At 29.9% G+C, this 10,449-nt stretch overlaps 2 protein-coding genes across 8 annotated transcripts; one reads left to right on the top strand and one right to left on the bottom strand.

Annotated features, from left to right (window-relative positions):
• Positions 1-746: 746 nt before the first annotated feature.
• Positions 747-3,393, bottom strand: LOC124832648 (protein NUCLEAR FUSION DEFECTIVE 6, mitochondrial-like). 7 transcript variants are annotated; one of them, XM_047307306.2, is made up of 4 exons: positions 3,129-3,391; positions 2,674-2,795; positions 2,255-2,307; positions 747-922 (listed from the first exon to the last, which is right to left on the bottom strand). In XM_047307306.2, the coding sequence occupies exons 1-3, from the start codon at positions 3,275-3,277 to the stop codon at positions 2,300-2,302; spliced, it is 279 nt and encodes a 92-aa protein (XP_047163262.1). In that variant the 5' UTR covers positions 3,278-3,391; the 3' UTR covers positions 747-922; positions 2,255-2,299. The 7 variants fall into 7 exon arrangements, with proteins under 7 accessions (XP_047163262.1, XP_047163116.1, XP_047163337.1 ...); XM_047307381.2 differs by lacking the exon at positions 747-922 and adding an exon at positions 1,189-1,469; XM_047307232.2 differs by lacking the exon at positions 747-922 and adding an exon at positions 1,729-1,982.
• Positions 3,394-6,303: 2,910 nt separating this feature from the next.
• Positions 6,304-10,005, top strand: CBP20 (CAP-binding protein 20). The gene is made up of 8 exons (XM_047307560.2): positions 6,304-6,442; positions 6,539-6,762; positions 6,853-6,991; positions 7,075-7,108; positions 7,699-7,809; positions 9,186-9,251; positions 9,379-9,485; positions 9,703-10,005. The coding sequence occupies exons 1-8, from the start codon at positions 6,425-6,427 to the stop codon at positions 9,775-9,777; spliced, it is 774 nt and encodes a 257-aa protein (XP_047163516.1). The 5' UTR covers positions 6,304-6,424; the 3' UTR covers positions 9,778-10,005.
• Positions 10,006-10,449: the final 444 nt, after the last annotated feature.

Below are 10,449 nucleotides of genomic sequence, written 5' to 3'. Positions count from 1 at the left end.
TATTTCAGGTCAGTTTTGAAAAGTGATAATGCTTATGCTTAAATGCAAAAGTAAATATATTTGTTTCTCCAAGTTAATAATGTATCCCGTTTTCCTTGAACAAAAGATTTGCGTTGGCATTATTTCTAATCCCTTTGTTACCCGTACGGTTCCGTCAAACCTTTTTGTGTTAAGCAATGGATGACTATATTGATTCAAATGCCATTTTGGTTTTTGACGTAATAAACTTGTGCATTGGTGCTGTTGACGTTGAATTCGGAAATGATTTCTTTGAATGTTTGAGAGGTAGAGTATATATCCATAAGGATTCATTTAATTACCTTTGCTAAATAGAGACCATTTCTTAAAATTAAATTTGACACCTTAATTGTCAAAGACCAATGTTTCTGCCGAATTGGTCTATGGTTCAACTTCAAAACCGAATTAGATCAATGGTCTAACAATTAACTGATCAGTGTTTAATTGGGTTTATTTTCAAAACTAAATTAGTACATGAGTTGAGTTCTTTAGTTATAGTTTAGTTTCAAAGCTAAACTTACGGGGAGTCCTACTTTATTATTTGCTGCTTTATTAAATGCTAAATTTTAAGGTCCCAACCTGTTAATTTAAATTTAATTTTCGATCCAACTTTTAACATCATAAATTCAACTTGTGACCTTTACAAACTTAACGTCGATAAATCGGTAGAGTTGGAACGCTAAAATCCATACTGTGAATTTTGGGAATTTGGTTTGATAACACAGATATGCAACACAATGAGAACTTCAAAAGAATAAATGAAGCTACAGATGGAAGTTCAAGCATCCAACGCACAAATTCTTTAGTGACTACAAAAACAGTCCAACTTTGACACGTACAAATGTAAATTTTGAGCATAATCTGTATTGCATTCTGTGGTTATCACATCATGACCCCTCTCCTTCTGAAAGTTAAAAAATATAAAGTAAATGAGAAAACAAAACATCACCGACCACTTCTAAGTACATAGGATACTACTCAAGACGACAAAAAAGTACACAAGTCCAAAAATGTGAGTGATTGTCTATAGGGCACATTATATTTTATTAGGAATGATATGTAACTGATAGACAGAAAGCATGTATGTCACAAGCGAAGCACGGACATATAGAACTTTCCCCTCATACTAAAATTAGGTATTAGTTGATTCAATAAGAAATTTTCAAATAATGAAGACAAACATGAAAAAACTTAATCCAACATGTATCAATACAATATCAACTTATTTGCCTTTAGACTCAACATCCAAGTGAATAAAATGGCAGCCTTTCCTACATCTGAACCAGAAAGAACAGAAGTGAAGGTGATCTAGGTTTTTAAAGTTCCTTTCAGCCTTTGGGACTCAAATTGTGTCCCTCCAAAGGCTCAGTCAAAACAGTCTCACGAACCAGATTTGTACATAAAAGATTGCTTCAATCTTCAGAACATTTATCACACATCATCATTGCAATCTGATTAAACAGAAGAGATCAGTATGCACCTCCACTATCAATTGACGCTTTCAGCAGCAGATCCCGCAAAAGAAACAGTATATAATATTTCAAACAATTAAAGATAAAAGGTACCTAAAACAAACTATATTCTAGAGAAACCCTCACAAAAAAGTTGAATGGTATTTATCTTTTTTTTTAATGTATGAGAAAGCTAATATAGTTTTATATAAACTTGGAACCTACAAAAATTATGCCAACCAGGCAATGCTACGCAATGTGCATGAACTTTGAACAATATGATTCACAAACAGGAGACAAATATTATTTTCTAGAACACAGTAAACTAAAAATCCAGCTTCATGACATTCATCATGTCAACTTTAAAGAATCCAAGGGCAACATGTTTTTTTTTTGGGACAGAAATCTAGCAGTTCTTCCTAATAAGATTTTTTTTTGTTTAAAGCCCAACATCAAAAGAGATCCATGTCATCCCAACCCTGCTTCTTGATCTTCAAATAGTCTTCTCTTGGCCTACAAACAAAAGGAGTACGTACGGCTTCACTAAACGATTTAGTTGCAGTGGGGAAAGTAGAAGATTCAGGGAATAACTTTTCCATCAATCTTAGGTACACAGGACTAATATTTACATAATGATAAGATCAAACATCATGTAGATAGATGGACCGCCTTTTTCTATTAATATGAAGAATTATATGCCATACGTTTTTTTCAAAGCATTACACATAAAATCTGACAAAACTACCTTTTTTTAACCCAAAAACTGAAAAGAAACACTAACTTACCCGTAAATTAAATTGAAGAAAGAACACAAGGAATCCTACAGATGTTTAGCTACCTAATTCAAAAGTAAAATCCAACTGTCAGGCAATTAAAATGATCACAGACTTGGCGACCCAAAGTGTGGAAGCACATAACATACTACTCTCCGCAGTCCCAATAAATTTTTCTAAACATGAGCTGTAAACGTCCCCCCTCTCCTCTAACAAGAACACTTGGTAAACTCTCATATCAAAGCCAACCGACAGGAGAAAAAGAAAATAGTTTTGAACATTAAGAATGCTAAACAGATCATATAATGCTGCACACAGAAATCTTCAAAAACATTTCCACTTACCAATACCATTAAGTAAACAAATGCAAATAAACTTAATCTTTCATTCCAAAATGATTCATTACAATGCAGTAGAAGCAGAGACTATACCTTCAGGAAGCCAACCGTAGCTGCGACGAGACACAGAGAGCATTGAAGTCATCAAAGCGGAAGCAGTTGCCATGTGGTACGGCAGCATGGATTCCACACAAAAGCTCAATTCAACGGGAAACCTTTCTCCCACAAAATCACATCGATTCATTATTTCATTTCCAGCATTAACATATCAAACCAAATAACAAAAAATTCATCACTGATACGCACAAAAGTAAATCCAGACAACACTACAGTCCATTTAGTTCGAAATATATAGCCTGAAAATAGTCTAAAATGTATTGTATTACAAACTCGAATCCTTAAATAAACTTAACATCTTGTTAAAGTATTTCTTCCACCGCGATTTCAAGTAAAAAATAATAGAAAAATTCCTGCAAAAACTAAATTCACAACAGTTAAACAAATAACTCAACTGATGTAATACTAAATTCAATAAGCAGATAAATTACCTCAGTGTTGATTGGGAGAGAGGTTTATTGGAAGCAACGCCGAACCGAGAGCGACCAGCTTTAGCTTCCGAGCCGAGACGGAACGCAGCGCGACGACCCGAACATGAACGGAGTATCGATCTGGCAGCGGCGCCGGCGGTCGATGCCATTTCGTTGTCGGAAAAATTTTAGGGTTAACTTTCGATCCACACACTCCCACACTGGTAGGGTTCTACAACACTAAAACCCCGCTTAACGCATCTGCTCATGAACCCCCAAAACTCAATGACTTTTTAAAATCTGGGCTTTTTCAAATATGGGCTTTACTAAGTCCAAACATGGGAGAGTGTTTCATCCTACACCTCCAACATCTCATCCTGCACCTCCAAAAATTCCATTTTTAACCTTCTGACATCCTGCACCTCCAACCTTTTTAAAAATTTCATTTTTAACTTTCTTTTCTTTCTAATTAAATACATTTTATTTTCTTCTCTTTTTCTATTAAAGACACTCTACACCACCTTAATAATAATTCTAATTTAATTTAAAATTTAAATATTATTTAATATAATTTTATATTTTAATAATTATTAAAATATGATTTATATTATAATAATAACTATAATAAAAAAATAAAAATAAAAATAAAATAATAATAATAATATAAAATTTGACTTAATATATTCAAATATATTAAATTATATTAAAATATTAAAATAAATTAAACAATTATTAAATTGTAAATAGAAACAAAAATTTTTAAAAACTTGTTATCGAAAAACAGTTTTGCTTTTTATTTAAAATTTAATCAATATTTATTTTAACTAAATATTATAGCATTATTTATTATATTTTTATTTTTAATAATTATTAAAATATCATTTATATTTTTATAATAGTTTTATTAAAAATTAAAAATAATAATAATTAAAATAAGAATAAAAATAATATTAAAAATCACATTTAATATATTTAAATACATTATATTAAAATATTAAACTAAATTAAATAATTATAAAATTGAAATAAACATCAAAATTTTAGAAAAATTTATTTATCGGATATCCATATCCGATTATAAATTTATCGATAACGTTTTTAAAATTTTGCTTTTTATTTAAATTTTAATAATTATTTAATTTAATTTAATATTTTGATATAATTTAATATATTTAAATATATTAAATGTGATTTTTAATATAATTTTTACTTTTATTACTTTTACTCTTATTTTAGTTATTATTATTTTTATTTTTTAATAAAACTATTATAAAAATATAAATCATATTTTAATAATTATTAAAATATAAAAATATAATAAATAATGCTATAAATTTAATTAAATTAAATATTGATTAAATTTTAAATAAAAAACAAAACTGATTTTTAATTTTTTAATATAGCTATTATTATAATATAAATCATATTTTAATAATTATTAAAATATAAAATTATATTAAATAATATTTAAATTTTAAATTAAATTAGAATTAATTTTAAGGTGGTGTAGAGTGTCTTTAATAAAAAAGAGAAGAAAAAAAAAGATAGTTATTAAAATATCTTTAATAAGAAAGAGAAAAAAGTTAAAAATTAGAGGTGCAGGATGTCAGAAGGTTAAAAATGGAATTTTTGGAGGTGCAGGATGAGATGTTGGAGGTGTAGGATGAAGCACTCAACATGGGAAGGTGTTACAATTAATAAGTCTAACAGAATAAATATATGTATATAATACAAAATATACTAAATATCCATTCTTTTATCACATATGAGATTATATTTAAATAATTATACCGTGTTTGTGAGAATATGCATATTTTTGTATACTGATATAAATAATAGATAACCATTAAAATTAACATATGTCTACTTTTAGTTTGTTTTCTATATTTTCTGTGACTTGTTTTTATTAAAGTTTAATGATAAATTTTGAAAAAATAAATCAAGACTTAAAAAAAATGCTAAAAATGATATTTTTAATAAAAGGGCATAATCCAACTGTGGTACACACTTTTAATAATCTGTTACTTGAGAGACTTTAATTCACAAAAATATAATTATCCTTTATTAACTAGGACAAAAATATTGGTAATTTAGTTGAGGTCCAAGTGTTTCCAATTCATGTTAAAATATAATATTTTATTTGATATTTATACTGATTTAGTTGATGATAACGAAATTATATTTTCAATCAATTTTAATGATTTGTATATTAAAATAAAATTTATAGAAGTTAATTAATGTTAATAGAAGTTATTTTTTTATATTTTAAAATAATTATCTTTTGTCAACGTTTTATGCTTTTTTTTCTTAGTAAATTTCTTGATTTATATAATTAAAAGGTTTTAATTCAATGTTAATAAACGTCATTTTTTAATTAAAGTTATTATTGATATAGATTAAAATCATTTTTGTGGTTACAAATTATTATAATAATTTTCTCCATATTTAGAATGTATATATCTTTCATATTTAAGAAAATTTAAGAAAACCATAGAATCTTGATCTATTAACAGATGGAATACTGTTTTCTAATGATATTAAAAAAATAGTATTTTAAATAAATTCCTAGAAGTCTAGGATATGTTTAAGAAGAAATGTAAAAACATATCTACAATTTCGAATCTATATATATATATATATATATATATATATATATATATATATATATATATATATAAAAACGCAAACGCGATAGAATAAGTAGTATTAAAAGATTTTGTACAATGTAATTATATTTTATTGGTTAATTTTTAAAATTAAAACACTTTATTTAAAGTAGTAAAATAATAAAAATACATACGTCATGTGTGTTTATTTTAATGATAATAAAAGATAATAACTTATAATTAGAAAAGTGAATGTAAATATTTTTTAAATTTTATTTTAGATTTTTTTTGTCTCTTTTGTAAGTAATATTTTATTATAAAAATTTATTTTAGTTTTAAAAAATAGTTAATTTTTGTTAAAAGTTTAAAAAAGAGTAACATAAATAATAGATTTAGTAAATAAGTACTTGTTAAAAGATAAACTTGAAAAAAAAAGATGCGTATACTAATAAAATAATTATCTTCATTTAATAGTATAAATCTAAATAGAAATTTAATAAATTTAAATTATGTTATCAAAATAAAATATTTGAAAATTATTATACTATCTAAATTTTAAGAAAAGTATAAAATTCTGTTTCCACCAAGCCTGTGAAAGGAAATCGGATCCAACATTTCGGGTCAAACCATTTGGGTTAAATGTTGATTTTTTGAGCTTTTCTTCTCTGCCCTAGTGGTTTTCTCTGCAGAAATTTCTTGCTGGATAATAGCATGGCGTTGTTATTCAAGGTACTTCTTACACTGCACCCGTAAATGCGTATCTGATTCAAAAGTTCAGTCTTTTTTATTTTATTCTCTAATTTTCTACTCCGGTGAGTGTTGTAGGATCCGTCGAAGCTTTCGGCGTATCGAGACCGAAGATTTCCCGGAACGCAAGAGGATTTTGAGCATGCCCTTCAGACTTCATCCACGGTTTACGTTGGGAACATGTCCTTTTACACAACGGAGGAGCAAGTTTACGAACTCTTCTCTCGCGCTGGGGAAATCAAGAAGATCATTATGGGTTTGGACAAGAACACCAAAACACCCTGTGGCTTCTGTTTCGTTTTGTGAGTATCCATTCCACTGTTAGTTGCAGCTATTCTGTATTAGTTGATGGTTCTTTATGTGAGTGTTTGGATGAATGTATTATTTGACAGATATTATTCTCGTGAAGATACTGAGGATGCTTGCAAATACATAAGTGGGACGATACTGGATGATCGTCTTATTCGTGTTGATTTTGATTGGGGGTTCCAGGATGGAAGACAATGGGGTCGTGGGAGGAGTGGTGGCCAGGTGAACGTCTAGTGTGTCTCTGGTTCTGTGGTTATACTTTTTGTTACTTGGCTAATTGTAAATGCTTCTGTTCATTTGTGCAGGTCCGGGACGAGTATCGTACTGATTATGATCCTGATATCCTTTTAATTGTTTAGTATTGATTTGTCTGCTATTTGGTTTCTTGTGTGATTTGTTGTTTGTTTGATTTTCTGTACTACATAAATGTGGTAATTCTTGATGGTCAAAATACTGTAAGAATACCAACATGGGTGTGGCAATATCGAAAATAACTTTCTTAAAGCATGTGGTAAAGGGTTTGATTATTAGGTCATGTGTATAGAAGAGTAGTCCCTTAGATGAATTTGAGCATCTTTAAAAAGATTAGTCTTTGACTTTCATCCATTATATATCCCCAGTTCAACAAAAAGGAAAAGATACAATAATTTGCCTAGTTCATGACTAATATGTGTAATAGGTGTATTTAATCTGGTTTCCCTAGTTATTATAAACTTCTCTAGTTTTGTATGCTTACATGATGGAGAATGCATTAGTTCTGCTATGTTTACAGTGGATTCTACTATATATGGAGTTATGAATACTCTCATACCTTCAGTTAATCTTGAACTGGAAATTTTACTGCAAAATTATTCCTGAAGAATGTTATATACTAGTTTGTATGTGCTGTTGGAGTTAAGTCTCCTTTTAGTTTCCTTAATTCTACATACGTAGAGGAGGTTATGGGAAGCTGGTCCAGAAAGAGTTAGAAGTACAAAGGCAGCTTGTAGATTATGGCACTGGTTCTTTGGGTTCCTTTCCACCAGTTATTCCTAGTTCCTGTAAGTGACTTCAAACTATAGTTTGCACAGGTCCTCAGCCATTAGGAGCTGATATCACTGAAAGTTTAATTGAAATATATATTTTTCATTTAGTTTGGTCTTTGTATTGCTAAATTATGCAGGACTTAAAACTTACTGGTTTTTAAAGATATAACTGCAGAATGTTGCTATGTTGTCTGCTTGGAAAATGAAAATAATTCAAAATCATCCCTCTTCTGCATATGATAACAAAATACCATTGATTAGGAGGGTAAAAAATTTAATCAGAAGTGGACACATGGCTGCAGTATTGGGAAGATTTTGTATGTGTATATAGTAGATATAGTTGTCAATAATAGCACCAAATAGCAGCACTTTGCAGAGTCATGCTGCAGAGTGGCTGGAGCATGCTACAACCGTTGAATAGTGTCACACTTTGCAGGAGCTGCTATGAGGCTTCAAAAACTGACAAACTAGCGCAAAAACTATCTGAGTGGGTCACAGAAACCTATTTGAACCGTGGAACATTACTGAAAATATTTCCAACATCTCCAAGCATTTTTTTCCCAACTGTGAAAGTTGAATCCCCACTCCCTACCCTTTTCTCTACATTGTTTCTGATCCCTTGAACCTCTGGCCATTTCCTAGCAAAATTAGTGTTTGGTTCTGTCACCTATATAACTAGCTTTCAAGGGTTGATTCCTCAAGTGTTTGGGCACTTATCAATGACATAGTCAAGTAATAAGTGTTCTAACTGGAATGTGTGTCTTTTTATGGTTTAATGTTTTTACTCATTGGGCCATGCCTCTGTTTTCATTGCTAGTTGGGCCTAACATTCTAGAGATCTGTTAATTTTCAACATGAAGCAATTTGCAAAAATGGATACTTCAATTGCCAATATCATCCTACTGTCTTTTTCTTCTAATGATTAATGTTCAGTACAGCCATATAAATGAGAAATTCAAATTCAGTGTGGAGAACTAAGTTGGGTAGCAACTAACTGTCTCTCTCAAGGTAGCAACATAATGGTTTGCCTGTTGAGAATAGTGTGAATTAAAAAGATATCAACGAATTTTTTCCCTCGTTTTGGTGCTTTTTTTTTTTACCGGAATATACTTCTTTTTGATCTTAGTGGTCCTTGGCATATTTTCGTTCAATATCCAATTAGACATTTCCTTCAATTTAGATACCATATATACTTTAAATCTGAAGAAAATACTCCCATTCAGGTGAGGATACCAGCTGCGTTAGTCATATTGGAACCAGCCTTCCCTTGTTCTGTTCACTGCCTTTTCTGCTACCTGATTTCCTTGTTCATTATGTAATTTCTGGTGATCATCATTTGCTTTGAGTATGTATTCATGTGAATTAAACCTTCACCAATTTTACTCTTGCAGATGGTAGACACGGTGGAGGTCATGGGCATGGACACGGTCATGGTGGTTCTCATCGGCACGGTAGAGGTAGTTTCACACTTTCATCTCAAGGCCACAGATTTTTTTTTTGGAAGCACTTAGACCTGATGCTGTCAGTGTTTTACCAATTAATTTACTGCTGATATAAATTTCTTTTGCCTCTTCGACTTGATAGATTACTATAGAAAGAGACACCGAGATGATGATCGCCACACACACGAGTCCTCAAAAAGAACTTCAGATCACGATTCTCGGAGGAACACTGATCATGAATCTAGACCGGTATTGATTCTCTACAATCTGAATGATACTTAAGACAGACCTAATCACATAAATTATTTTACAATAATTCTTATTGCTATACTTCTATCGTGTTACATTGGTGCATTAGGTTGTCGAGCATACTTCAATTGAAGGCACGATGTTTGTATTATCATATATTCTCGTAGTTTTTGTCATTAAATTTGTTTCTTATCGATTACTTGATTCGATGTGGCAGGAAAAAAATCCACGGTTTCGTGAGAGTGGTGATTCTGATGATGAGGAGGAAGATGATAGAAAAAGACGGGCTTAACCAGAATTTCATACTTGGTCATGTTTTTTAAATTATAACCTTCTACTGACATGATTATAAATATGTATGTTGTCGTATATTACTTGTTACAAATTGCAAAGGTCTTGTTAATTTAACCCTACTTGACATTCTAAGCTTGGCAATGCTATTTTGTGTTTTCTATCAATTTTTGTCTCAATGTATTTTGCTACCAACATATTAATCAGATTTTGTTAAACCCTTTTCTAATCTTGTGCTCTATGGATAAATATCTGACCTTGATCGTGCTTACCTGATTCTGTGATTAGGTGCTTGCATGAAAGTTAACATTTAGTATTTTAGCGACTGAATGGTTGAGAAAAATATCTGGCTTAAAGTCAATTTGGTAATTTAGGTTTTTCAACATGTAATATTGCTTTCCATGAAAATTTAATACACATTTCATCCTTCTATTTTTTAAACTAGGTAATTTTGATTCAACATAATGTGGTCTAATTATCAACATAATTTTAATTATAACATTTGTTAAAATTTATTATTACGCATTGTTCTTAATATCTCGAGTAAAAGTAAATAACTAATAGCAGTGTGAGTGAACACGTTGACATTTTCTGTTAGAATTTGGATTGCATATGAACAGTGGACTATAATTCTTTAATTTTGAAATTTCGAAGATTAGATGTTTAATTAAAT

The sequence above is a fragment of the Vigna umbellata genome, chromosome 6 (assembly GCF_029865625.1).
Source record: "Vigna umbellata cultivar VRB3 chromosome 6, Vumbellata_1.0, whole genome shotgun sequence".
NCBI classification, from domain to species: domain Eukaryota; kingdom Viridiplantae; phylum Streptophyta; class Magnoliopsida; order Fabales; family Fabaceae; genus Vigna; species Vigna umbellata.
Note: the sequence above shows the minus strand (reverse complement) of the source record. Positions and strands in the feature narration are given on the sequence as shown.

Coding starts and splice junctions, on each gene's coding strand:
- LOC124832648 (XM_088093424.1), bottom strand. CDS start 3,277: ATGGCATCGACCGCCGGCGCCGCTGCCAGATCGATACTCCGTTCATGT. Junction 2,796..3,128: donor CTCTCCCAATCAACACTGAG/GTAATTTATCTG, acceptor TGTGGGAGAAAG/GTTTCCCGTTGAATTGAGCT.
- CBP20 (XM_047307560.2), top strand. Junction 7,810..9,185: donor ACCAGTTATTCCTAGTTCCT/GTAAGTGACTTC, acceptor TTACTCTTGCAG/ATGGTAGACACGGTGGAGGT. Junction 9,486..9,702: donor CTGATCATGAATCTAGACCG/GTATTGATTCTC, acceptor TCGATGTGGCAG/GAAAAAAATCCACGGTTTCG.